Source organism: Notolabrus celidotus, chromosome 7, assembly GCF_009762535.1.
Source record: "Notolabrus celidotus isolate fNotCel1 chromosome 7, fNotCel1.pri, whole genome shotgun sequence".
Classification (NCBI taxonomy): Eukaryota; Metazoa; Chordata; class Actinopteri; order Labriformes; family Labridae; genus Notolabrus; species Notolabrus celidotus.
Window position 1 is genome coordinate 30,389,422 of NC_048278.1, and position 22,441 is coordinate 30,411,862.

The 22,441-nt window shown below is 37.6% G+C and overlaps 1 protein-coding gene across 2 annotated transcripts in view; it reads right to left on the reverse strand.

The window, feature by feature from the left end:
- Positions 1–92: 92 nt before the first annotated feature.
- Positions 93–22,441, reverse strand: part of LOC117815594 (cdc42-interacting protein 4 homolog) — a 35,289-nt gene continuing 12,940 nt past the window's right edge. Inside the window, exons 5-16 of one of the 2 annotated variants that reach the window (XM_034687401.1) lie at positions 20,875–21,022; positions 20,674–20,736; positions 18,139–18,243; positions 17,699–17,827; positions 17,230–17,376; positions 15,792–15,953; positions 10,671–10,694; positions 7,566–7,675; positions 5,581–5,713; positions 5,400–5,467; positions 3,411–3,511; positions 93–3,322 (exon numbers count right to left, since the gene is read on the reverse strand). In XM_034687401.1, the coding sequence (XP_034543292.1) occupies positions 3,177–3,322; positions 3,411–3,511; positions 5,400–5,467; positions 5,581–5,713; positions 7,566–7,675; positions 10,671–10,694; positions 15,792–15,953; positions 17,230–17,376; positions 17,699–17,827; positions 18,139–18,243; positions 20,674–20,736; positions 20,875–21,022 (1,336 nt within the window). In that variant the 3' untranslated portion in view covers positions 93–3,176. The remainder of the gene's footprint in view (positions 3,323–3,410; positions 3,512–5,399; positions 5,468–5,580; positions 5,714–7,565; positions 7,676–10,670; positions 10,695–15,791; positions 15,954–17,229; positions 17,377–17,698; positions 17,828–18,138; positions 18,244–20,673; positions 20,737–20,874; positions 21,023–22,441) is intronic. The other variant, XM_034687402.1, reaches the window with a different exon arrangement.

Below are 22,441 nucleotides of genomic sequence, written 5' to 3' on the forward strand. Positions count from 1 at the left end.
TTTTTTTATTTCAGTATTTCTGATGTTATGTTTTTTTTTTTTGCATGTAATATTTTTCATAAAGATTACTTGAAAAAAAAACAAATGGCAAGAAGAGTTTTTTTCTTTTTACTCTGACTCAAATGATACATGTCAATACATACACAGTTGCTTTTAAAATGCATCATACAATAAAAACCCTTAAATGTTGAAAAACGTCTGCAAGTGCAGGACAGAGTGGTGGAGAAGGAGATATGGCTAATCAAAGGGGAGATTCCCTTTATACATTTGTTCTAGTAACAGTATGTTTGTGGATTGTGCAGAGTTGAGCTGTAGGGGGATGTTTTTAAAAGAGAGGAAAGTTACTGTGTTCCCTTTAAATATGAGCTTTAGCCGTTTACAAATCCTAATCTTATACAGGAGTGTGATGTGGAAAACTTGAACCCTCAAGTGAAAGTTCAATGAAAAGCAGCATTTTGAGATAAAAGATATTTATATAGTTTTATATCACTCATAAGGGGGAAGTAATTTTTGTAATTTGAATCTTACATTTTAGTAGAAAAAACTTTTTTAAGAAGGTATTTGATGTCTTTAAATATGTATAGCACAGATCTTTCAACACTCATCATATTCCTAAAGCTTTCAACATTTATTTTACATCCCTCTGCCAAAAAACTGGAGAGGAGCTGAATCTCAAAACTGAAATTTTCACCTTTTGACACGGTGGTTTAATCAATCCTTTAAAATGTACTTAAATGAAGTTGAAAGCAACGCCAATGAGAAAGGAGAGCATGGATAATGGTCTTATATTTTACTCTGCGTTGAGCTTTGTTCATTGTGCTTTTCCTTTCAGGAATCGCTTCCTAGATTCACAAAACTGCTATAAAGTTTCTGTGCAAATTTTGCTTTTGCAGTAAAAATTGTATTTAGACATATGGAGTATAAATGTTAGTTTCACATTTTTAAAGTCTTCTTAAAAACCACACATATTCCTTATCATACACTGAAGAGGTTTTGCATGTGGTAATGGTCCTCTCGCTCATACAGGCCTTTTAAAGTTCCTACAATTTCTAAAATGAGAGTGGGGATGAAAATCTTAGCTCACCTTCTGTGTAAAGATATATTTCAAAGCATATGTGTTTGTTCATATAAGCTGTGTCACTTATATGAAGTAGGATATTTTTTAGAGTTGCTGTACTATGAAATTTGTCTTAGGGTTGTCACAATGTCAGATTTTCCCCTCAGGCTTATCATGGCCGAAAACTTTTACCAATATAGGCAACTGACTTCCTCACATGTAATCATAGTAGAGTGTCTTGTTTGTTATGATTTAGTGCTTCATAAATAAAGACTGACTCACTGATTGATTGATTTATCATCCACTTCTGATAAGGTTCAAAGTCATGTCTTATTGGCATCAAAAGCTCTGTGACAGAAACTTCTGATTCTGAGTTACATATTGTCCACAAGCACCCGGTCTTTCTTTTTCACCTTTCCTTTTTTAACAAAATCCAAACTCCCAAATTGGCAAGGGAACTTTTTTAGTTGCAGGTAGAGTACCTTGCTGTCCGCTGTCATCTGTCATCTCCTCCTACATGATTTGTGCTGCAGTTGAAGCCACACACTGTGGTAAAGGCTAGCTAGCTAACTAGCTGGTAGCTGAGTCTTCTTCTTCTTCTTCTGCTGCTGCTTCTTTGTCTTCTCTCTGATTTATGGCAGGATGCAACCAGCAAAAAGAACCCCTACTACCCCTTACTATGAACCAATTAGTTACACAGCATTTCTGCATGCTTATTTTTAACACAATGCTAATATTTGTTTTTTATTGTTTTTTCAAATGACAGTTATTGTCAACACCAGGATATTGCGACAGCCCTGGTTGAAGCCGATAAAGCTGGCAAGTAGGTTGCAAAAACCTGCAGTTTCTTAAATGGACACTTGAGGCTCCAAAAGCAAGTCAATTCATATAGACCCTATATTAAAAAATTCCAATACTACAGTGGAAATACACATGTATGTAAACAATGTCACCTTTTTTTCTCTTTAGATAAATTTGGCCAACATGAGGACTGTTCAAGGGTTGAGTGTTTCTATTACACAACTCAATTTATAATAAGTTCTAAATGTACGCATTATTGGCCTCTTTGATTGTCAGGTGGGTGCTGCTAACTTGGGTCAATAAACTGAACCTCTGGATATCCACACTTAAATTTTGAATAATGTCTTTTCTAGGTTAGAACAATGAAGAGGGTGACCACAGAAATATTAAAAATGAGCAAGGAAGCTTGGAAACTTTTACTGCTGCTAGCATTACTTGCAACTATTTTATTAGAATGAAATTACATAACTTTGCTTAGTGTAACATGAATAAAACTTAATAAGGTTACCTTGTCCGTAAACAGGGTTTTTGCTGTAGTCATGTAAAATAGGTTTTCAGTTTCAATAGTAGTTGAACAATTTAACAATTAAGACTACAACTCCCATGATACCATGCTGCTTTACAATATTATCACGCCTTTTGTGATTGTCTTTGTTGAGGGACCTCATAGCAACTGAAAAGCACTGGGGATGTAGGACACAAAAAAAGTGAACCTATCATTAACCATGTCAGTCTATTGAAGGATCTTAAATGCGTCACAAACCCTGTATAGTAGTGGTCTTTATCCAGTTATAAGTCAAACATCACCTCTTCATAATAAAAAAAAAAAGCCTCACATTATCCTGTCCAGAGAAGGTTTTAGCAGAAGGTTTGTGTTACAAACAGAAAAAGTTCAGCAGGTTATTACAAGTGGCAACGGGAAAGTCAAGTGAATGGATATATCAACATAAAAATGTAGCTTTCGGCTACTATGAAGCTGAATAAGATACATGAGTCGTCACTTAACGCTGCGACGGGAAGTTCAGGCATACATTCAAAAGTTTGTTTTTAAAGAGCTGGAATCTAGTAAGATCAGAGAGGATTTACAACCTGCATTTAGAGGCCGCCTCTGCTGCTGCAGCGAGCAGAAACAAGAGTGTAGGATAATTGCAATCAGCCCTGATAACAAGCTTTATAATCACTCACTTTCATCTCACCAACACGTCACTGGCTGTGATAAAAGATGTAGAGAAAAGCTCCAATTATCATGGATGACTTTGTAATCACCTCTGGCTCTTAACTTTCCACCACAAACTCAATCTGTGTGTGTGTATGTGTGTTACTGTGCCGGTTTGACATAGGACGAAGGTATATAGCCCTCTTCCCCAGAGCCTCTAAGGACCCTCATCCATCCATCTCCTTTATCCTCCTCCATTATACTCAACATCTCTCCCTCTGTAATGGAAATCGTGCCCTCGCTGTTGCCTGCACACAAACACACACAAAAGACTCATATAAAAGACGATAATGAGGTATATTTATGGAGGAGTTGAGCATGAATTCTATACTATACCTTCAAAGGTGTAGAGAGCCGCGCACTGGCCAATAGGGGTTTCTACGTCATCGAACTCATCTTCGAACTCTGTGTAGATGTTCTGTGTGGCTGCAACAACACTGCAAATACACAAAAGCAAATCCCATGAGTCACAAATACAAATACAAACACTCCTCATTACAAGATATATGTTCCTCATAATATTATACCACAAAGCTCACATTTAAGCACAATAATCCACACCTTGGTAAATACATTGATCTGCTTATTAAATATATAATATAGTTACATGAAGAGATTGATACTTCTCTTTTTTTTTTTAAGTTATATTTTTGGGGATTTTTTTGCCTTTATTTTATGGGACAGCTGAAGAGAGACAGGAAATGTTGGGAGTAGAGAGCGGGGGAAGACATGCAGGAAATTGTCGCGGCCAGGAATTGAACCAGCGACCCCTGCGACGAGGACCAGAGCCTCTGTATGTGGGGCGCTTAGACTGCTAGGCCACCAACACCCCTGATACTTCTCTTAAAGTCAAAACACTATTACATTTAGAAGTCAGTTAGCTTAGCATAGCTCAAAGGTTTAAAATAAGGAGAAAGAGACATCAAAAATTGTTCCCCAAAGCTAACTTTTCAACAACTTAAAGCTACTTAAACTCAAATACATAATGATTTGTATACGCTTCTCTATATCATTTAAATTTTAATATAATATGTACTATTATTGTTGTTGTTGTGTGTCACTGTCTGTGTGCTGTCTTGGTTTTGTGTTGTTTGTATTTAACAAAATGTCAATAAACATATCTGTGAAAAAAATAAGAAACAGTCAGTTGTTAAGTTAATGGTCTTGTTTGCTTTTATAGCTCATAAGGAGGCAACAATATAAATTTTAGTCTGCTTCATAACCACCTAAAACCTCCTTACAGGAGCTTTAAGTTCACAGGCTTACAGTATGTGTAAAACCAACATTGTACTTCATGGTGTATTGTATCAGGCTATTTTGAGGCTGGTGCAGTGACTCCCAAGAGTTTCCACTTGTAGTCTGGCAAAAAATTACCCCCAGACATCCTCAGCTTCGACTGGAGGACTCTCTAAAGGCTGTTTGAAAGATTAATGCTGGATGGTAGCCCCACTCTTAAGAGATTTGTACGTGTTGTTTCTTTATTACACTCGGTAGCTTTTGCAAGAGCAACAAAATTAATGCATGGAGCAATTTGAGGAGCACGAAAGGGGTTAAACGCAGGATTAAAGTCAAGGGTACCTGAGTTTGAGTCCCACATGTAACCAAGCTCAACACTGATTCATTCTTGTAGCAGAAAGAAGGATTTTCCAAGTACTGTTTGTGACTCATGTACTGTAACTAAACCGCAGATGTTTCACATAGTTTCTGGCATGTGATTTAACATGGTGAAACGGTTACAGTTTGACCAAGTTTAGATACCAAAACTCTTGGTTAGGTTTGGAAAAGACAATGGTTTTGGTTTCACTGAGAGAGAACTGGGAAAATTTGCACACAAAGAGGACTCTTATATTTTTTATTTAACCTTTATTTAACCAGATAAAAGACCCATTGAGATCAAGACCTCTTTCACAAGGGTGACCTGGCCAAGAGGCAGCAACATACGTCTGGAGCACTTATTGGTCACAATTACCTACCAGGGTGTAGGAATGTTTATAGATTCTCCCTGCTTTCAGTCTTTGCTCTTATTCAAACTAACATTTATGTACAAGGACCATCAGGTGTTCAATAATTAAAAGAACCAGGACAGTGGTGTACTTTTTTCATGATTAAACCTTTACTTCTGTGACAAAAAAACTTAAGACTGAGATTTCAGAGGTTGGATTTTGTGTAATTTTCATTTTCTCAGTTTTTTTCTTGAATGTGGTTTGTAACTGGAAAAGCCAGTAGCAGCACATGTACTGAACAAAAATGAGTGTCTTTGTCTCTTTAAATAAATAAGTGAATAAGCAAAAACGTCAAACTGCTCCTTTAAAAATAAGATCTTACCCATGTTGAGTGTTATTGTTGATTGTGTTGGCAGTTTCCTCTCCTCCCACTGCCTCTGACAGCCACGTCTGTAAACAACCAACATTTTATATTAAGACTTGAATAAACGCACAAATAAATTAATCTAATCTATGGTGCACATGATTTCAGCATGTGTGTATGTGTGTCTGTGTGGGATGACCTCATATTTGGTGAGCTCCCCCCTCAGGCGGCCGATGTTCTGGGTTGTTTCTGTGATCTGAGGCTCCAGACTGGAGGGGTCTCCCATCTGTGGATTCTGCTCGTACACACCCTTCATCTTCTCCAGAGCTTCACTGAGGTCAACAAGAGTTTAAAAGGTGTTATTGTTTTTAAAAAGAGAGCGCTGATTAAGGAAGTTTGCAGTCAGGTTTTTCCTTAACAAAGTGGGAAAACTATTTATTTTGCAGGCCTTGCATTGTGCACAAGAGCATTGTCACACAGAAGCAGGAAAAGGGTCTTCCCTAAGCTACTACCGCCAAATTAGGAGCAGACTATTGTTCACTAATTGAAACTCAGAGCCCAAGCCCAAACCATTAAAACATCCCGAGACCACAAGGACACAAACAGAAGTATGAGGACAACACTGGCTCAGTAATGTGTCTATTGTTTGAATTTATTTGCTTATAAAAAAAAATGTCTTCATCAGAGGCACGCCTGTTGTGCAGAGAGAATGCTTGTGAACATTCAGGGATGCCACAACAAAGCAAGTATTGAGTCTAGATTGGAACTTTGATTTTTCTTTCACAAGGGACGACAGCATCTGTTTCCATCTGTGCAGTTTTAACAAATGTATTAAAGTTATGTAGATTTTTTCTTGCAATGCTAGATTACGGTTAATCAAATTTGATTAAGACATGAATTGTAGGGGAGAACGGGGTTGGTTGTCACACGGGTTGGTTGGCACACTCGTTATATCTCGCCACCAGAGGGCGCTGTCTCTGAAATTGGGGTATGGACATTTCCAGAATTAGGATCAGAGCTCACCTACATAGTCTTCTCTGGAGTAAGACAGGTGAACTTGAGGTGAGAGGACTTTTTGTGTTTTTCATGTCAAATTGTAAATATTCAGCTCCTCAGTATTTTTCTTCTAGGCTTTTAAACAATGGGTTTATAACAAAACAAGTGTTACCCTTACAAAGTGTGAGGGGAAAGCTATAGTTTAGATTTTTATTAGCTAGCTAAGTAGTTGTTCGATGGTTGTTAGCCTTGATGCTACCAAAAAAATCCAGTTGGGGTTGGTTGTCACATTCTCCTTGGGGTTGGTTGTCACATGTAACAACCAACCCCTATGTTGGCAAAATCATGCATGGTGAAATTAGTTGGAATGTGCAGACCCTACATTTGCCATCACTGTAACTCAGACAGTGACTGCATGTAGCCTAGTTGAGTAGTCCATTATTGTTCGGCCTATTTGTTTTGTTCTTTATGTTGTTATATAGGCTGGACTAAAGATGTGCTTCCTGTTCATGTTCCTTGCTCATTTTATGTTAAATTGCATTAAGTTATGTAGGCCTATCATTTGTCAGTGCAATTAAACTTTCAAATCTAGTTCTGCCTTCTTGCCTTTTTAAAAAGATTTTTCCCATTGAAATACCATTGTGACAACCAACCCCATAGTGTGTGACAACCATCCCTGCGATGGGGTTGGTTGTCACAATGTGTCAGAGTGTCTTTGATAGTTAATTACCTCTTTGTGGGGAATGTAGGAGTGAATATTGAAAGATGTTTTGATGATGAGCAATCATCAAAACAGTAAAAAGTGTGACAACCAACCCCCTTCTCCCCTGCTGTAGAAGCAGAGTACCAAGGTATTACACACTTAATAAATAATGATCAATGATGATTATTATTATATTCCAAGTTATAGAGAACAGCTTCAGGTGCTTTAAAGACATGTCATATTTCTGAAACAACAAGAACACTTAAAAGAAAATTCTATGTGTCACTTGTTTCTTCTAAAATATTCACTCTAATTTGCTCAGATTAAGGGTACCGTCTTTACTGATCCAATACGTTCTATGGCTTCAACAACAAAATAAAGACCATAATTTCTTGTTATTCTCTGATCACAAAATGCTACTTAGTCTGTGTTTTTCAGCCTTATGGATGCTTTTAATGCTGTTAGTGATGTTTCCATGTTTTCACCTTTGATCCTGGGCCTTCTGCAGATCTTTGCTGATGTCATCGATCTTTGCCTGCAGCCTCTTCTTCCTCTGCTCCGGTGGCAGGTGAGAGAAATCTTCTGCAGCAGGTGGCTAGACACGAACCCACACATACACACAAAGTGCACACATAATAAGCACCCACCCACAGCATCATGTATACAAGAACCTTATCTGTAAGCACCACCAGATGTCACTCCTCCCCCCTTCTGTCTGTCTCTGTCCCTCTGATAATAAGACGTCTACAGAGAGCTTGTTAGTCAAAGAAACCAAACAATAGAGAGCCAATTATTCTGTGTCAAGGTAGCTATCCCTCCATTTTAAGGAATGACAGTTATGAAGGGGAACAAACAAACTACAGAGAGAGCAAGCGAGGAGTATGACTAACATCCCATGGCAATACCACTGAATTGTATCTGTTCTGATATGGATTGGTGCATACTGTTTTAAACAAGACACAAACAACAACTTCTTTACCCTGTGATGCCACACACTTACATTCAGAGTGCAGAGATCGAACCAAACACATAAATGAAGATTTAAAATAATTGAGAGAAAATTAGAATGAATGTGATGATGCTTTGAAAAACAGCCGAATGACTATTAATTATTTAAGAGTTTTTCAAAGAGGCCTCTCAGGTAAGCACAGTCACTCTCTACTTTTCTATTTGTCATGTCTGAACTGACAACACGTTTCATGTTTGCTCAAATGTTAGTCAAGCACTAGTTTTTCATCGTTTCTCATAAGGAGGGGGGTTTAAATTGTTGTCTATAAAATCTTAGTTAAATAAGAGTATGAGAAAACAAGTTCAAGATTATGTCACATGCATGAAAGCTCTAATAGGACATGATTAAATACATTTTTTTTTCTCAATTTTCTTGAGTTAACAAAGCTCGGTGTCTCGAGTTCTTGGCTAATTTTTCTTGTGATAATGGGATCTTTAATCTCATTTTATCCAGAAAACGAAGCTTGTTTTTTGTGTTTTTGATTTTCAACCTGCAAGATAAATGTCTTGTTAATAAATGTCTTTTCATTCTTTACATAAGCCACATTTTTAAACAATGTTTGTGAAAAAAACAAAATAATTAAAGAAACTGATAACAGGCCTTTCCTATTACCTGAAGTTACTTGGTTACCATATGTATAAAAAACTCTTAAAGACACATTCATTTAAACAGGGCCTTCGACTCACCTTGTACAGACTAATGTTTTAATCATGCTATTGTCTGTTTCTTTAACTGTGTTATGATTTCATTTTAATGTTTTGTGATTTCATTTTAAATTGAATATTTTTCCTGTGAAGCACTTTGTGACTTTATTCTATGAAAGGTGCTTTACTAAATAAAATTTACTTACTTTCTTGCTTCTTGCTTACTTAATATAAATTTGCTCCTTTAATATTAAGTACAGAAGTCCTGAAAGAACATGATTAAAATGTATTAGTATTTTCTCAGTTTTCTCGTCTTATTTTTCCCTTTATCTCGAGAAAACAAAGCTCGTCATATCTTGAGATAACGAGACACATAAGTTGCAATCTTTAGAAAACAAGTGAAATTAACTTATCTGGAGAAAACAGAGAAAATACAATGTATGTAATAATGTCCTTTTAGGGCTTCTGTACACATGAGCAACATAGGAACTGTTTTCTTTGAGAGAACAACTGTAAATTGTTCATGAAGTTTTTGGTTAGAATTTCAAAACCTTTGTCTAAAAGGAAATGTTGAAAACCCAAATATTAAATTTTAGTCTTTGTCGATGTAGTAGATAAAGTAGATATTGTAAAACAAAACTATTTGCATGTCTAGATGTGATCGGAGGTAAGGAGGAACATATCATTGGGTGCACTATGGGTGACAATGCCACCCAAATTAGATGGTCACTGAAATGAAATAATTTGTGTTTTACGTCTGCAAAGTCAGACACTTGGTCTTTTGTTCTTATAGAGAATCAAAAGTAGCATTATATATCTGTATGGCATCACAGACTAAAGACTTCTCATTGTTATTCAGTTTGGAGAGTTGATTAAGATACATGACTGGAGAGGCGAGGTCCCTTTACCATGAGAGAATCACATTTAACATTCAAGAGCATCTGCAACAGGGACAGTTACTGTGCTTGCACTGACACATAGTGAGAGACTACATCCACTTTCATCATACAGCTCCTGACAACACCTTGCTGTGGTTACCGGTGAGGTCATGGGAACTCGAAAACACTTGCATTTAAATGGCAAATTCAGCAGTAAAATCAAGTCACCAAATTGTTAGATCACTTGCTGTTTGATAGATTTGAGTGGATACATAATATTTTCCATCTATAATGCTTTACTGACTGAGATACATCCTTCTGAAAGACATTATTATGTTTCTAGCTTGCTGATGACATATAGCTGTTCGCTTGGCAGCAATTGTATGTCTCCAAGGTCCCATGTCCCCAAGCTCGTTATTTTCATCATTTGTCAAATTAAGGAGCCATTCCAATTTGATTTATTCTCAGTAAAGATTTTTCCTGGATCATAATTAATTGTTTGTTTCTCAATCTATATGTCAATTAAATTCACCTACATCTTAGAGCCTATTGTTATTTGTCTCCTTAAAGCCTACGCCATACAATTTGCCGGTGAGACTGTTTTCTTTGGCTTCAGATGTTGATTAACATCCACAGTAGCTGGATGGATTTTCTACATTTAACCTGCACTGAAACATCCATCTTCCTTTGTTTTGTTTTCTTTGTTTTTTTCTGTTTGAAGTGTGAAGATAGCCCTCACTATTATCTTTCAGTGTTATTGATCACAGGACCCTGGGAGCAAAAGGATGACTTCCTTGGCAGTGCTTCAAAAAATAACCCTGCGATGTGAGTAGCCTCTTACACCTTCTCAAAATGTGTTAGGATGAATTTCAGGGTAGGCTCTCTATTTTTGATAACACCAAGCCCTTATCCTTTTTAACCACATAGGTCAGTGCAGCATGGTCCAGTTAGAAGTTATTCCATGAGTAGTATTTTCCCCTTAAGAAGAAACCAACACCACAATACTTCCCCCTAAAGACCTCTTTATTCTACCTTCTACGTAATGTTAGTAAGTGTTACCATGTGTTTTTCAGCATGCGTTATCTAGACAGAGAGAAAATGGACACTCAGTGTGAGACAGGTACACAACAAACACACAGAATGGTAAAGAATCTTATACAATAGTGAGCATTTATTGTATTCACACAGCAGCCATTTTCTGGTCAATGACGCACTCAGGATGTGAAGCTAAACGCTGCTATCAAAAAATGTTACGCAAGCTCTGATAGCTTTGACCCAATATCAAATCAGCCAAAACACAAGGAATCTGACAACAACACATGATCGTTGTACTGCTTTCTGTGCAACTGAAGGGACAACAGTGTTAACTTCACCTCTTTCCTGTTAAAACCTTGTAACACTATGATACAGTGACATTGTGCTCCCTAGGATACTGATTTCTGTTACTATGTTGCTATTATAATGGACATCGATGCAGGAGGTTAGGTGCAAGCTGCTGAGCTTAAAATGTGTGCAAAATTTTCAATACTAAAGTTTTGTTGTCAGTTTCCTGTCCGACATTTAGACTAGGTACGGTTTAATTTTTGGTCAGGAAACACAACCTACACGGTCGCTTAAACCTGACTTTACAATCACTGAAATATATACTCATTTTAATAACTGTTGTATCGTATAAATCAGATTGTTTCATCTGCTAGGAAAAGGTTACATGTTAATGAGCTTGTTTCTTTTAGAATTGATTTTAAAGTCCTTTTACTTGTTTTTAAAGCTCTTAGCAGCCTTGCTCCTCCATACATCACTGATCTCCTGTCATTATATGTTCCAGCCCGATCACTGAGGTCCTCCAATGCTTCCCTTTTAAATGGGCGTTTCTAAAAGTAAACTTAAGACTTACCTTTTTAATCTAGCTTTTAATTTGGAGTCATTTATTTTTACCCCTGGACTTCATTAGTATTCTTATTATTTTAATTATTTGCACATTATGTTAATCATTATCATTTTAATCATTGCTTTAACATATTTATCTTATTTAATTATTTATCTATTTATTTCTTGTATTCATCTGATCTTGTTAACCCTACCTTATTTTTCACATTTCTTTCCACTAATACTTATTTTATTAATTTTACTGTATTGATTTTATTTTATTTTTAAGTATTTTATTTATAATCATGCCTTTTATAATTTTACCATTGCTGTTGTTTTCTGTCTCTGTTATTCTGTGAAGCACTTTGGGCTGCATGTTTTTATGTATGTAAGGTGCTATATAAATAAAGTTGAGTAGAGTTGAGTTGAGCTTACATTAGCATTTAACAACTAAGAATGTGCTCATCACAATGTCAGCGGTTAAAAGCTGTCAGAGGAATTTAAGCCTTTCCTATTTTATTATTTCAGCAAGAGAGAGGTCGAATGCTAAGGTTAGCTCACATCAATATTAAACAACTGATGCCAACATTAGCGAGGGAAATGCTGGAAGCTAAAGCTAGCTTATACATTAATATTCAACCACTGACACAGTACAAATATTTGTCATTAGATTTGCTTCTTTCTTCTGCCATGTAACACTATCAAACAGTAGTGTTGGCCTAAAAGTGGCTAAATGCTAACATTAGCTGTTGTTCAATAGTGCATTGTTGCATGTCCCTTGTGTTCTGTAGCATTACCTTTTGGTTGCTAATATTAAATCTTAAGTCCCTATGTTTATTAAACTTACAAGATTGAACACAACATTATATCACTATAACTGACTTTGAGCTTTCCACCCTGAGTGTTACGTCACAGCAAAAAGGTTGCAATGTATGCAATAAAGATGGTGAATGAGGCTCTCATAAGAAAAAAAGGAAACAATCTGTTCATCACGGTGAAAGTCTTAAAACATTTTCCACAAAGGCGTATGGCAAAATATGAATATTTCACCATAACAGCATCAGCGAGACAGAAACATTGGTGGGGAGACATTTATTTACAGGACGCAGCTTGGACCTGAGCAGATGTCGTCACTCACCCGGTGCTGTTTGTGCAATAACTTTAAGGTGGAGATCCTGGGTTTTACAGAACGATTAAACTCTCTCAGACAGAGGGAGAGGGGGGAGTGCTGCAGCTTGGAGAGGGGGAGGGAGAGGGGATGGCTGCCTTGTGGGAAAGGGCATGGGGGAGAGAACGAAGGACGGGAAAACTGCAGAGGGGTGGAAAAAGACAAGGTGAAGAAAACAGGGAGAAGAGCAGGAGGAGCAAAGAAGAAAGAAAATTATACTGCTAATGAGAGGAAAAGAAGAGCGAGGGGGAGTCAAACAGATGCACAGATTTCTGTTGTAAACAGGACAAAGAGTTAAAGAGAGAGCAACGGGTGTTTTAAGGCAAGTCTGTGCAGCAGACTGGAATTAGAATAGGCCCCGAGGGTAACAGGGCGGTGGGGTAAGACATGTCTGGAATGTGTGTTGAGTTTTGCGAGTGTGTGTGTGTGTTTGTTCTAAAGCATTGTTATGACACCGTATTAGTGTCACTTTTGCACGTATTCAGTCCACAAGAATAAGAGTACATGTATGATCAAAAGAGAGCTGATTTTTGCTCTGTGAGCAGATTTGACTCATGAGACATGAGAGGTGTTTCTCAAGACGTATGTCCAACAAGCCGTCAAACAGGCAGCAGTTCAGGTTTATCCAGCTGTAACTGTGACACATTTTCTTTTTTTAGGAAGTGTGTTAAGAAGTGGTGGTGGTGTAATCATTTCAAATTCAAACATGTCGGTTATTAAAGGATGAGTCTAGTTATCGTTTTTCTCTTAGACTACAAATCCCACTGAAAGACTAAACTAACATTAAACTGATCCTTCAATCACAGCTCATTCTTTCAGCCACAGATCTGCACTGTTGAACAGAAACTACTTAAAACACATTAATGAGTCACAACACAGCACTGGTTGACAGGTTTCTTTACACACATTGCCTACATGCTACTGGACTGGTTTCTTAAAACTATCACTGACTCGCCTGTCAGATTTGTATTAATCCATGTCTGAAAGTAGTCCCAAACAAAGCAGTATTTATTCCAGGTTGAATCCGATTTACTATACTTCTCACAACTGTTATTTAAGGCCTTCAGTAAATACCTATACATGATAAAATAAAGCAAAATATAAAGTAAAATGACATGCACTGAGATAAAAACCAATCCAACTTTGTTTGAGGTGATACTAACAAAAAGAGGTCAACTAAAATTAGAGTTCTGATGATTATAATACTGATGAAAATATGCAAAACTTGGCACTTCAGTGCAGAATTATAATGTGATATCATTGCATAAAGAAAAAAAGCCTCCTGTAGAGTAAGAGCCTACGAAAAGATTTAGCTCATTGTAGATTGATAGTCAACGTAAGACTGAATGGGTCTGAATAGACAACAAAGGGGTACCTGCCACAGAGAGATCTTGAGACTGTAATCCATGCTTTTATTAACACACGACTGGATTACTGCACCTCATTATATTTTGGCCTGGAACCACTCACTCTTGCACCGTCTGCAGCTGGTACAGAACGCAGCTGCCCGTCTCCTCACTGGCAAACGCAAGCGTGACCCTGTCCTAGCTTTGCTGCACTGGCTCCCGGTTGCTTTTAGAATAGATTTTAAAATTGTATTGTTTGTTTTTAAAGCTCTCAGTGGCCTAGCCCCCCAGTACCTGACTGAGCTTCTGCAGTATCACTATCACCTCTCTCTCTTACTTCCCTCTATCCCTCTTTCAAGACCCAACTTGGTCGAGGCATGATGGAGTCTGGTTCTGCTCGAGGTTTCTGCCTGTTAAAAGGAAGTTTTTCCTCGCCACTGTAAATAGCTAAGTATTGTGATGTGCAATGCTCATGATGGATTAAGGTGGGGTCAGACTGAGTCTTACCCTGTCTTGAAGTTGGGTCTCTGTTCATAATTTGACATAGAGTGGTCTAGACTTCCTATGTTTGTAAAAGCGTCTTGAGATAACATCTGTTGTGATTTTGCGCTATACAAATAGAGATTGATTGATTGATTGATTGAGTATCATGTCTCTGCCAGAACACTGAGATCATCTGGCAAGTTGTTATTGGTCGGCCCCAGAACGAGGCTTAAAACCAAAGGTGACCGAGCCTTTGTGGTGGCTGCCCCTCGGCTCTGGAAGAACCTGCCCTGGCATATCCGCTCTGCGGGATCAATTGAGGTTTTCAAATCAAGGTTGAGTTGAAATCTGGCATAATTTTAATTAAATTTTAATTTATTTGATTCTATCTTATTTTATTATATATTTGCACTGTGTTTATGTGTCTTAGTATTGTATTTTTTTTTACATTGTTTGGGTTATTTTTGTCATTTGTGCAGCACTTTGGTCAACTCCGGTTGCTTTAACAAGCTCTATAAATAAAGTTTGAGTTGAGTTGAACAACTTGATTAACATATGTCACTTTTAGGTTTCACCTGTTCCATCGAAATGTACAGTAATAATATAAACAAATTGAAACCATGAGATTTTAGCATTGTAAACTGAAAGGCTTCATCAAAATACCTTTAATAAGGATATAAAGTTGAGATGTTGCAGCTCTGTACAAAACATTTCTAGTTCTTGGTTCATCTAGGAGCTGGCAAATAGAATATATTAATGCTCTTAAATAATGCAACTAAACTCTAATTAGATTGAGTTCATAAACTGTTTGGGAATTATTTTAATAACATTTCTTAACTCTCAGTATTTAATTTTGTCTCAGGTTTTAGAGTCAATTTAATTTACTGTTATAAATATTTCTGTGGTTTAATTTGATAAGTTCGTGTGTGTTTTATGCTTCAAATTAAAACTGTGGAGCAGTCCGAGCTGAAATATGAAGGTGCTTGTTATGTTTTCCAGTCTCATGTCCTTGTTGTTGTTTACTGTTTAAAATAGAGGCATGATGTGTGTTCAATATAACCTGACCCATCAGCTCTGTTAATGAAGTTGGATGTATTAGAAATGGCAGGATCATTTTGGCCTGATAGTAACTTGTTAGCCCACATTAGTTTAGCCACATGAGAGGAACAGGATGAGGATTTTCAGGTTATCAGAGGCAGAGAGAAGAGAGAAGAGAGAGGAGAGAGGAGAGGAGAGTATATCTTGTCCTTGAGACGCTGTCCTTTTTATGCAAACTCAAACAGAAGCAAATCGAAAGTAGAAAGAGTGAAAATTCACCTTGTGCTTCTTGCTGAACGGCCAGAGCTTGGCACGCACTTTAGGTGGGTTTAGACTCGAGTCAGAGGTCGCTGGTTTGATGCCTTGGCTGTAGTCTTCAAACTCCACATCTCCAGGTCGCTCAAAACCAGACTTGTGCTGCTCTATGAACAGCATTGAGTCCTACAGAGAGACAAACAGACAAAGAGAGTACGTGTTGGCTCCGTGTGTGCTGGTTTAGAGTTTCTCAGGAGCAGCTGGTGCTGGGCATTCAGAGCTCAAAACATTTTACCCATTGACATTATTAACAAAAGATTAGTACATGTAATTAATAAAGAGTTGAGAACAAGTTGCACTGAGCAGGAAATAAAACACTGAAGTTTTCTGTTTTACTCCAAGAAAGTAATTTTTCCTCTGACCTTAAAAATCAAGATAGATAAGATAATTCAACCATTTTTTATTGTCACAATATCAGACGCGGAGAAGGGAAACAGTAAGGGCAAAGCTGGGTAGAGTAATAATGTATTCAACGATTTTAATAGCCCTCCCTGCTACAGGTACACTGTACTTCTGTGGGAAACACTCTATGGAAACACTACGTTGACATATGTTTTTATTTGCTCATTTGAAGCAGTTTTTTTATACAGAATATTGAATTCCTCTTATCCGCTGCTGTTGGTTATGAAGATGAACTCACCAAACTGCTGGTACACATTTATAATCTTTTGAATAATAATACTATCAGTTCAAATATGTTCATTTCATTTTGGTTTACAAAGTCAGAAAAGCCTGAAGTTGCCAAAACATGATTATATCCTCACATTAAGGTTTGATTGTTAAATCAATACCGGGATCGTATCGGCTAGTATCGGTATCAGTAGATACCAAAGCCAGGTATCGATATCAGTATTAGGACCTAAAAAGTGGGATCGGTGCATCCCTAGTAATCAGTCTTTAGTTTCCATCAGGTCAGCATTTGTCACTTTAATCCTTTTTTTCATTTATTTAGAAAATAAGTATTGCTCAATATGAAAAACAAGAAGTGCATACCCAAAGAAAGTTAAATATATACCAAGACTGCTAAAACTGAAGTTCTGTAAAGAACGCAGTGTGACTTTTTAATGACTGTTTATCTTTTTAAATAAAGGATAATAAAAGTTCACCAAGTAGTTGAGCTGCATCTTCAAATTTTTAGTGCTGGCGTGTTATCAAAAAAATAAATAAATCCAGTGTTATTAAATTTTTGATGATACATCTGCACAGTGACAGATTATGACAGACTCAACCCAATAAAAAAGTGAGTCACATAGTGAGTCCCAGACCGTCTCAGAAAATACTTCAAGTAAATGTGTCCAAAAGCATCTTGTTTCCTGGATGGTCTTATTCTAAAATAAGTGAGAAGCACTTTACTACACTGAACATGTGTACAGTGTTGAACACTTCAGAGTCTTATGTTTACCTGTTTCTCGTTTATTTTAACTCCTGATGCAGAAATTCCATCTAAACACTTGGAGATGATGGGCAGCACCTTTTTCTCAATTTCTGAAAACTGGCAGTAGCCCTCTGCCATCCGCCGAATCCTCCGCTCGTCCATGTCCTGCATTTTCTGTTCAACACACACACACACACACACACACACACACACACACACACACACACACACACACACACACACACACACACACACACACACACACACACACACACACACACACACACACACAACTTGTTCCTTTAACAAAATATAACATTTTATTCACATTGTCTGTGTGTAAACAATGTTCATTCACTGGAGGAGGATTTGATTTTAGAAAAAGTGGCACAAGGGTGTGGTGCGGTTTGTATTATGTCACTTTAGGAGGTGTGTAAGTTCAGCAGTGTGCTACAGCTCCACAGAGTGAATGAGTGTGTGTGTTTTTTCCTCTCACATTGAAGATCTGTGGTATCTCATTGTAGTAGAAGAAGTTTTGTTCCTTGTTGTATTTCTGGAGCTGAGCTGCGTAGTCGTTCCTGCACTCCTCCGCTGTGTATGTGCGGGTTTGGGCGTGCTGTTTGGCCTTCAGAGCAAAAGACAGGTGCAAGAACAGAGGAAAAAAAGGGAGGGGGGGATGAAAAGATGCAGGAAGAGGGTGAAATGAAGAGATGCAAAACAAAATGCAAAGTGGGATCAATGTGGGGACAGACTCAGGGAGGCAGACGAGGGAGGGAGGGGAGTCGTGGGAGGTGAAATCGACCATGGAGGGAGACAGACAAGGACAGTTCAAGGATCATTTTCACTGAAAATATCTGAAACCTGCAGGTGAAAAAAAATCAGCACTCAGTTAATGGAGCCAACCTGTGTTTGTGTGACATGTGTGTGTGTGTTTACCTTTTCAACATCCAGTCTGGTAGCGTTCAGGTCGCTCTCTGTTTTCTCTGCTTGTTGTGTGGCTTTGTCGGCCTCTCCCCACTCCTTTGCAAAACGCTTCTTAGTCTGCAGACACGTGCAAACAGAAACAATTTATTATACATGAATAATGCATAGAGTTTAGTGAGTATTAAAAAATACCAAAGTCAGGGAATTCAGCCCCACAGAGATTTAAAAAATACAAGTGGACTGCCCACCAAGTGCTGTACGTTACACTACAGTGTCTAAAATCGGGATAACGAACAGGAGTTATAAACAGCATCATTTCTCTGCTTGTGTACAGTAACACACTGTAAACTCTGCAGAGAGTTAGATTAATTTGTTGGCTGCCCCAGACAATTAAGGTATGAGAATTTTGTTTGTGTTGCTCAAAGGGTTGAAAAATTATAAAACCATTTTATGAATCTCATGGACTAATTAAACCTCTTACAAAGGATCCATAAGTCACATTAAATTACTTCATTAGTATCTATAATAAATTCCATTTAATAATTCATACATTATGACTTAACAGATTAGACTGAAGACTAAAGTATTCAGATATGAATCAGGAGAAACCTCAGTGGGAAAGTAATCTACAAGCACGTGAAACATTCAAAGGACTCAGTGCAGAACAATGCCTCTGTGAATTTTAAACCATTGCATATAGTGCCATTAGATTATTATTACTAAAACAGTAATGTAGAAGCAAGTTTTTATTGGACTTGGAGGGATGCAGACATCTCAGAGGAATATATCACATCTTGAACTTATAATACGAAGTACATAAGAAAATGACTGTCTTTCTTTGGAAAGATTTTTGCAAAGAGCCATTAAATTGGTACGCACGAAGGCTACATCCGTCATCACAAAGTTATTCACAACTCTCTACCTAGGGAGTGCTTTGGAGAGGATAAAACTCATCTGCACAATATGAAACACCACTGTCGGGAACTGCTTGCCGTCTCCACGGTTGCTGATAATGACGTCATTAATGTTGCACATTTAAAAATTCAGCTCAGAACCGTCCAGGATCAAAATCAAATAACCTCATGACCATCAGTGAGAAATAATGACAAATATTTGACTGAGCAAGTTTCTACAACATAATATAATAATATTAATATATTTAAAACAATGTATTTTTAATGTCACACCACAACCCAGCTCTTTTTTTTGTGCATACAGACAATGGACTCTATAACTCCTTATAGATGGCTTGATCTCACTACAAACGCCACCGAGTATTAACAGTTCTGGTCACACTACACTCGTCTGTCCACCACTTTCCATTGCAGGTGAGAGAAAACACACGTTATGTGTTCACAAAAACAAATGGGTGCCCTGATGTCACAGTAATAAGCTGATACACTTACACAGACATTAGTGTTTGGGTCAGAACTTCTTAGAATTAGCTAAATTATGTCGTAGAGTAGAATCTACAGTGGTTGATGGCCTAGCTTCCCTTCCAGTTCTCAGGTCACTTCCTCAACAAAGGGGCTCTGTATAACTCATAGATCCCCTGTAGGTAATACACTTAATATTGTCGACCCCACTTCACTAAACAAATCTAAGTAAAAAAAACCCATCTCTTTAAGCTTTAAAACAGCGTACCCCAGCACAGCAGGGACGTGCCAAATGTAAAAAGGAATACAGAAATTCCAACATACGGTGTATGAAGTGAAGCTTCCAACATGAAATGAATGATGAATACATATTTACCTGAGTTTTTTTTTTTTAATTTTTTTCCAGGAAACAAAAGTTAAACCATCTCCAATTATGGTTGAAGAACTTTGGCTTTATTTACCCATAAGTCATTGGTAAATGTAAAACTTTGATTTAGGAACTTTCAAAAAAAATTTCGGAAATGAAACAGCTGTGAAAATATAGAACCATAATACCACAGAACTACACTACCTGTCAAAAGTTTGGAAACACCGTCTCATTTAAGGGTTTGTATTTATTTTAATTATTTGAAACACTGTAGATGAATACTAAAGACATCAAAACTATGAAAGAGCATATATGGAATTATTTAATTCACAAAAAAGTGTTAAACAAACCAGAATATGTTTTATATTTTAGATTATGTAAAGTAGCCCCTTTTCCCTTCATGACAGCTTTGCACACTCTTGGTATTCTCTCAGTCTGCTTCATGAAGTGGTCTCCTGGAATGGTTTCTAATTAACATGAGCCTTGTCAAGAGTTCATTTGTAGAATGACTTGCCTTCTTAATGTGTTTGAGACCATCAGTTGTGTAGTTCAGAGGTAGGGTTAGTACACAATGGATAGCCCTATTTGACTACTGTTGTAGTCCATATTGTGGCAAAACCAGATTATTTCATAGTTTTGATGTCTGCAGTATTAATCTACTATTTGGAAAATAATTAAAATAAATAAAAACCATTGAATGAGAAGGTGTGTACAAACTTTTGACTGGTAGTGTATCTGCATGAAAAGACACAAGGAAAATCAAATCAACTGGACATCTTTAAAAAACAAAAACATGTGACTCACACTTTCTAGTTGTTTAAAGCTGCTCTCTAGATTCTGCTGGGCTTTCTTGGCATCAGACAGGTGCTGTGGAAAGAAGAGGTTAAAGATGATGACACAGTTTATAGCAGGTCTTTCTGCAAACATCCCTGTTCTCCCTGTCTTCCTTCCCTCCCTACCTCCCTACCTCCCTCCCTCCCTGAGTCTTTTTCCTTCCTCTCTTACTGTTTTGCGTTCCTGTTTGAGATCCTGAAGGTATTTGGTGAGTTCCACACAGATGCCCATCATCATGTTTTCAGCGATGAGCTCCCGCTGGCCGGCATAATCGTTCAGCTCGTTGAGGATCTCCTGCAATGATGCGTGATTGCTAAATCTGAAGGAAGGAGGGCAGTCAGTTAGCGAAGTCATCACAGGTAGAGGAAGCAGCATTTGATTTAACTTTTTATTTAAGTAATGTTTACTAAAATCAGCACAACAAGGCACAACAGCCTTGTCAGGATTTGTATAGCTACACAATCCAAGTCATGTGCATTTAGCAACAATAGGAGAGTATTTATGTAGTGCCTTTCAAATCAAGACTACAAGAGCAAACATCAGAGCAGCTGCATCTTTGTGCATTTATAAACTGTAAAGCATAAATTAAACCGCTGTGCTATGACAGCAAACTATCAAGCTCTTCTTTGCAGTCAATATTACACCCTTATTTTATGTTCTCTCTCAACAGCTTTGATGCTGTTTTGTTTTTAACCTTGGCCATGTAGCTTTAGCAACAGTTAGAATGATATTATGTGACCATGAGCCTACTGTTTCGATGCACTCAGAAGAGACTGAGATGAGACTGAGTTCTCTCCTTACTTCGTGCTGTAACTTGTGTTGGGCTTGCATCGTGAGTGATTAACCGAGCAAGTGTTTTTTTTTGGTGTTTAGTTTACATTGCTGTCTCAAAAGTGCCACAACATCTAATGCCGCTTAGACTTAGACAACGCAGCTGCATTCACTGCCACTTTTAATGTTGAAGTTTCAATTAACTGAACATATCAGATCAGCGGTGGCCACAAGGGCCTCGTGAGGATGCTTAAAGAGGCTCCATGATTAGTGTGTTTTGTTCTCAAAGATTTTACAGCAAATAGAAAAAGAGCAGTGCAGAATGTGTGACATGTAAAATAAGCATCTAGGAGAAGACAGGGACAAACTCAAACTTTTCACAGATAAGTTTGACTTTAATACCATGGCTCGGACTCAACTCAGATACTTCTTTGGTGACTCAGACTCGACCCCAGAGTTGAACACTTAAGCTTGACACAGACTCAAGCTTTGGCGACCACAACACTGTGACAGCACTGATATTAACTAGCTAGCTATGGCTGACAAAATCAAGACATTTAAGCTAAACATGATTACTGCTTTTGATAACTTGTGTGCAACAATCTGAGACCCAATGTTAAAAATTGAAAGCTAAATGTCACCTCTATCATTTCTACTGAAGCGGCTTAGATTGAAAGGTGCCGCAGAGACTAAGTGGACTCGTGTTTGTGACGCGTCTTGCCATACATCAAAATCAAAGTCCAAGGAAACTTTTCTATTTATTAACAAAACACTCAAAATAATTCAATACCAAAAAAAGATCTAAATAAACGATGACAATGACGATGACAGTGGCGGTCAACAAAAAATATTCAACCCCACTCACCCTCTTTGTATGCCTCCCACCACACAACTGAACAGGTACTTAAAAAGGTAAACCACACCCATGAACCCAAAACCGAAAAATGAAGTCAACCATATAAAGGAA